General features: G+C 48.2%; 1 protein-coding gene across 1 annotated transcript; it reads right to left on the reverse strand.

Annotated features, from left to right (window-relative positions):
- Window positions 1–99: 99 nt before the first annotated feature.
- Window positions 100–6179, reverse strand: SMYD4 (SET and MYND domain containing 4). The gene is made up of 10 exons (XM_062012585.1): window positions 6012–6179; window positions 5798–5945; window positions 5546–5635; window positions 3801–4920; window positions 3376–3558; window positions 2903–3066; window positions 2093–2225; window positions 1559–1675; window positions 1085–1208; window positions 100–414 (listed from the first exon to the last, which is right to left on the reverse strand). The coding sequence occupies exons 1-10, from the start codon at window positions 6140–6142 to the stop codon at window positions 264–266; spliced, it is 2361 nt and encodes a 786-aa protein (XP_061868569.1). The 5' UTR covers window positions 6143–6179; the 3' UTR covers window positions 100–263.
- Window positions 6180–6183: the final 4 nt, after the last annotated feature.

Raw genomic sequence — 6183 nt, forward strand, 5'->3', positions numbered from 1 at the left:
AGCAGCTCAAAACATTTGCTTCAAACCCACATTATGGGTTTGAAATGTAGAAATTACACAACAGCATCTACTGCCACCATACCACACAGACCCCTCATGTTAGAATTGGTCATTTTATTTACAACAGTGCCACTAAAGAGCATTTCAGGTTTCATTCAAGTTGTTCTTACACATGATTTTCCAGCTTGTACTACATGACTACCTTACCACATGAAACTTAGCTTTGATGAAAGATCACATTGCTGCTTCCTTTGACAGGGAAATTAAGTCCTCTGGAGGATGCTTCTGGGAAGCTCTGACAGACAGGCCTTCATCTCTTGTAGTTCCTGGATCTGAGTACTCTGGGGACCACAGTGCACTGACAAAATCTCCTCTGCTCTTTGAATTGTGCTCAGAGCTTTAGAAACTGCGAATCTGAAATAGGAAGAGGATAAGGAGAGAGTACACAAAATACTTACTACAGCTCCTTGACTTCCACAACCTTTATCCCTTCCCCAATAAAAACCTAAGCCTGTTCATGGGTATAGATCCTACCCTCCACTGCTTTTCAGTACCAGGCAAACAGCATGCACTTCAACTGCAAAGGGAGGATGGGGAGGAAAAATAAGTACAGAGATGGATAAAATCTTATAACATTGAGTACAGGTACTCACTACTTCCTCACTGCAGCTCCCATCAAAATTAATTCAGTTACAGGAAGGTGCTGTGAGATTTTCAGAAGCACTCAGAGGATTTGCTTGTCAAAAGAAGGCCAAAACAAAGCAAGAGGATTTTATTTCCTCCTTTGAAAAAATGTCAGCAACATTATACAACTGACACATAAACACCAGGGGAGAAGAGCTGTCAAAATAAAACAGTAACACAGGGAATAAACAGAGCCAGGGAGAAGAAAAGAATAGACATGGACAAAGCAGAGAAGTGAGCCCAAAAAGAGTCATATGAGATGTAACTAAACCGTAATGGAGTTAACTTTTGTACCTGTGTCAGACTTCTCAGGGTCCTGCAAGACACCTGTGAGGTGTCAAGGACCACCTGCCATGATATTGTGGTGCAGGGAAGGGAGTGAGAATGAAAGCAAATTTACCCATTGAAGAGAATTTGTGCCAGCTTGAGAAGTTCATGACCTGTTTCTACACTTGATGGCCCGTGATGCATTTCCACAATCTCAATACTCCTCTCCAGGTGTCTGGCTGCTTCCTGCCACTTTCCTGATGGAAAAAAAAAACCCAGAAACTCAAACAAATTGAAGACATGAATAAATATTTTCTGGAGCTAGTGCCACCTGAAGAATCTGACAGCATTATGCAAAATGTGATGAGCTATGTTCACAGCACTCTTGGGAGGCTGCTGACCTCAGAACCAGGACAGGGAATCTAGAAGAACATGAGAACACGTTATTGTTCACTGGCTGCTGGGTGTGCAGTTTTAACTGAAGTAGTCTTTCTGAGGGCCTAGAGAAATGCAGTAGGAGTAAAGTGAAAGGGCCAGTCAGAGAAAAGGTTAGTCATTCTAAATTCAAGTTCAGAAAACGAAAGGTTATGAAAAGACAATGCCATACCAAGAGTAGCATAGACCTGTGCCAGATGATCCTCCATCTCTCCCATCAGTAAATGCTCTGGAGACAAGAAGTTTCCAGCATCCACCTGACACTTCAGGAGCATTTGGATAGCTTGATCTGTAACAAAATGGGGTTTAAAATCCATTCTGCTGGATGATCCATGAAACAAAATCAGTCCAATCTTATCTTTGCACGTTACACAGTTAGATTTGGATTTGGACAGGATTAAACATTGAGTTCATCTGCAGCTCTGCTTATTCAAAGCCAGCATTCACCTGACTCACTCCAGGAAAGCAAGGCCTGGGAATGCATAACTCCCAAGCACTTTTAGTTACTATGGGACAACGTGTGACTTAGATTGACACCCAGATAAGGGTGTATAAAAACCCTAAAGCTCAAGTCTCCAAGGACAGGAGGCTGCCTGCCAGAAGACCCCAAATCCCTAAGCAACAGTGCCATCTCATGGCAAGAACCGCGGGTCTCCCGAGGTGTACTTAATAGCTGCTGACCTTAAAGTAGAAAGCTGAGCCTTACCAGCCTTCCTGTCTCTCAGCAGCTCTAAGGCTTCCTTGATTTGCCGCTCAAGGTCCTGTAAACGACGTGACAGGTTCTCTCTGCTGACTGAGATTGCACAAACTTCATTTGAACAGCAAAGCATGTCTTCTCCCTGTGGAAATCATCTGTGTGATCATTCCTGCTCACGTTCAGCTCAAAGCTCGCTTTCCATCTCTGATATCTCTGTATTACAGAGATGCTAAATTGTTGCTCAACTGCACTTGTTAAACAAAGTGACTTGCTTCTAAATGGCTCTTATTCAACTGTATGAGAAACCTCCAGGAACAGCTAGGTGAGCTATATATTAGCAGGCCATGTCCTACACAGCTCATATTCATACAAAATACACGCTATGTTGACTTCTCCCCATCTAACCCACAACACAAGCTGGTTTCCTTTCCATACTCTGAGCTGCAGAGACTGAGACTCTCTCTACATACAGCCCCTGTACATACACATTCTGTGCTAGACTCCAGGCCACTGTTTTCTTTCTTAAATATTCCCCTTCCTCTAGTCCACAGTCCTGATATTCTAAAGTTCCTTCATCAAGTTCCAGGTGATTTTACCTTGCTGTTAAAGGCATTATTTTCCCTGTAATGCTGGAAGACTGACATGCAAGAACATTACAAGAAAGCTGCTAAGAGCAGTGTGATGCTGTCTTGCCTCTACAGGAGCTTTTGCCTTCTGAGTAGAGATCATAGACTGAATTCTTTAACTCTTGACTTTCCCAGAGACCCAAATGTTACACACCCCAGTAAGTTTCACCATTGTTAGCTTTGGAAGAACTACCTGCATTGGAGACTGGCAGCTAGGACAGCAGAATGAGTTTCTCATGGACACCACACTCACATCAGACTGTAACTCATCCAGGCATGCCTGACAGTGACACTCAAAGAAATACTGACTGAGAAGCTGCTGCCTCTCAGCAACCTTCATTCTACACCGGTGAGGACCTGTAAAGGGATGGCAAAGGTAGAAATCTCTAAACAGGAACAGCTTTTAACATCAGACTACATCTATCTTTGTTATAATTGAGACTAGGTATAGCAGCTTCTGGACAGAAAGTAAGGGGAGACTGAAAATATAACAGCAGGCTCAGGAGATAAAATCTTGCATTAATATCTTTGATCAAGGCTCACACAGAAACAAAGACTCCAGCAATGTTATAGTAGGAATGATGACATTAATAGCAATTAGTGAGTGTGCCAAGTAGAGGTGAACGGACGTCTATGCCCTGAGACAAGCAGGGAGTTAATACTTACCATAGCAATGGAAAATCTCTTGGCCACTTGGGATTGGCTGTGATGCCCTGACAGTGGCAGCTGTCCCACTAAATGACACACTGGTATTGGGACAGCAGGAGTGGTTCAGAAGGCTGAGCACAGGAAAGAAGGCTGTCGCCAGGCGCACAGGCTTCTTCTTTACAACAGCACCATCTCCGGACCCTACAGCCAGAGGGAAAACAAGGAGGTTGTGAACGAATGCTCAGGAACCCACGCAACTTATGCAACCACCAATTGCAGATAGAAAGGGTTCTGGTATATTGCTGCCATAAATAACTGAATACCCTTTACATGTGCACCAAAGAACAGGCCATTAAATTTTAAGCAACTCATTCCCATCTGCAATTCACAGCAAGTTAGATGAGCAAGGACAACACAGAAGAGCTTACAAGTTTGTATCTTACCCAACTCCTGCATTACAGTGATTGCTTGTGCATTACATTGCAGCTGTAACACATGCCTCAGCATTGCTTCTGCCACAGTCTTCAGCTCTGGAGACAATTCACCTGATGTTTTTTCACATGTCTTTGGTTTGGACAACTTCTCAGATGGTTCCTGATTCAAAACAGCAGCCTCTAGGCCAGCTTCTTGCAGTTGTTTGCATATAGCTACCACACTCAGCATGCAAAGGAACTTATGTTCAGGGCTGTGCTTCTCTGTGTGTGGCAAAAGGTTGAAGACAGCTTGGTAACAACTCTGGTACTGACCATTGTTGTTACAACCAGGGATACCTCTGTTATCAGCTCTTGTATCTGGTGCCTCAAGGACCTTGTCCCCATCATGGGACCATTCCACCAGCCTGCCAACCTCTGCAAATCCAGCCAGTAGAACAGTCCTCAAGGCAACATGGCAAAAGACCCCTAAAGTGAGCAGCAGTGCTCCCAGGGAGCATTCTGTCCTGTGGTACCTCTCCCATGCCACATCTGCACAGTTCTGGCTGCAGTACTTTGCGTAACTACAACCACGGCAAGGCAGCGAGGCCAAGAGCTGCCTCAGACAATGGTGGCAATAAAGATCTGCATTAGTGACTCGAGTATCCCACGCTGTTCCACTGCTGTCCTGCAGAAGAAGGCTCTCCCCTGGGCAGAGCACACTTACAAAGGCCTCCTCTTTCAACAAGCTCTGTCCTGGCCCGATGTCCTGGGAGGCCACCAAGTGACGCCCTCTCTCTATATCAAAATCCAAGCTCAGAGACGAAGATGCACCTGAAATACTGTCATTCTCTTCCCAGATCTCCAGCTGGGTTTGATTGTCACCACATGCCTCTTGTGCAGGCTCTGGATGACTTTCTTTCTCGTGCAATTTAATCTTCAGCTGACTTAACTTTTTCAGCAGTGTCTGGTGTGCAGGACTAGTCACCTTCCCATCCATGGTGATTTTATTCTCCACCATACTGAGGGTATCTGCTGCATCCTGTAACCTCCCCAAACACAGCAGACATTCAACTTTCCGCAGCAAGACCTTGGGCAGCAGCCTGTCTGGGTAGCCATGACTTTCAGCCCTGGCAATATCTTCCAAACAAACCTAGAAACAAAGACAAGGCCTTTCAAATGTACTTGAAAACCAGCTGAGACTTGTGCTTTTTCGTTCCATCTAAGACGTAGAACGTTTTAGTAAGACAAGGTTAATCATCAATTTCCACACATAAAGCCAATCTGCTGGCCAAATACAGCCTCCTGACGTAGGATGAGAACAAAAGGAGTAACCTTTCAGAAACTTTAAGCAATAATAGATGCTTTGGAAGCACATCTGATTAACAGTGTCTTGTTCTAACCCTCAAATGACCCTTATAACAGAGTTTGCAGAAGCACCCACCAGAACCATGTGTGCAAACACTGCTGTAACACCTCAGGTGGTGCTCAGGCTCCTTGCCCCAGCCTCATCTCTCAGAATCCCAGAATGGTAGGGTTTGGAAATGACCCTCCAGAGCTCATCCAGCCCAGCCCCCCGATCAGGGAGCACAGGAACGTGTCCAGGTGGGTTTGGAGACCTTCAGAGAAGGAGCCTCCACACCCCTCCCTCCTAGGCAGCGTGTTCTAGTGCTGTTGCTACACAGGAGGCCTCTGGTCACCCTCTGTGGGCTCAGACTCGCTGAGAGGAGCTTGGCAGGGGAAAAGGGGTTAGGTCGGGCTGCCCCACCACTTCTTACCTCAAAGTGCCCGAGGTGGAAGAGGGCCGCGGAGCGGTTGGCAAAGCAGACGGCGACCTCGGGGCTGCCGGGGAGCTCGTGGGACGCCGCCTGCGGAGACCAAAGACCTCAGGGTATGCCACGGGGACCCTGAACCGGACACTTTGCGCGGGAATCCCCTCACGGGAACCGCCAGACCCTCACCAAGGAGCCCTTCAGCCGAGCCCCCCGGGCCGTGAGGGGCTCAGACGGGGCTGCCCCCACCCCACCTACCTGCGAATAGAGCCTCAAGGCGGCCGCGTACTGGCGGCGGCCGAACAGCCGGTTTCCCTCCTCACGGTAGAAGCGAGCGGCCGCCGGCTCCTTCCCTACGCGCGTCCGGCGGCACAAGCGCCGCAAAGCCGCCGCGTCCGCCTCAGGCCTAGGGGACACGGCGGGTCAGCTCCGCACGCCGCCCGCCCCGGCCCCGCTCCGCCCCATCGCTCACCGCAGGAGGCCGCAGCCCAAGCGCAGCGTCTCTGGCAACGACGCTGCCGCCAAGCGCTCCCGCAGCGGCGGCTCCAGCGAGGCCCAGCGCCGGGCGGCGTACAGCCGCCACTCCTCCACCGGCAGCGCCATGGCCGACACCGCGATGGCGGCACCCGACGGCACCCGCCATG

This window comes from Colius striatus, chromosome 20 (assembly GCF_028858725.1).
Source record: "Colius striatus isolate bColStr4 chromosome 20, bColStr4.1.hap1, whole genome shotgun sequence".
Taxonomy (NCBI): Eukaryota; Metazoa; Chordata; class Aves; order Coliiformes; family Coliidae; genus Colius; species Colius striatus.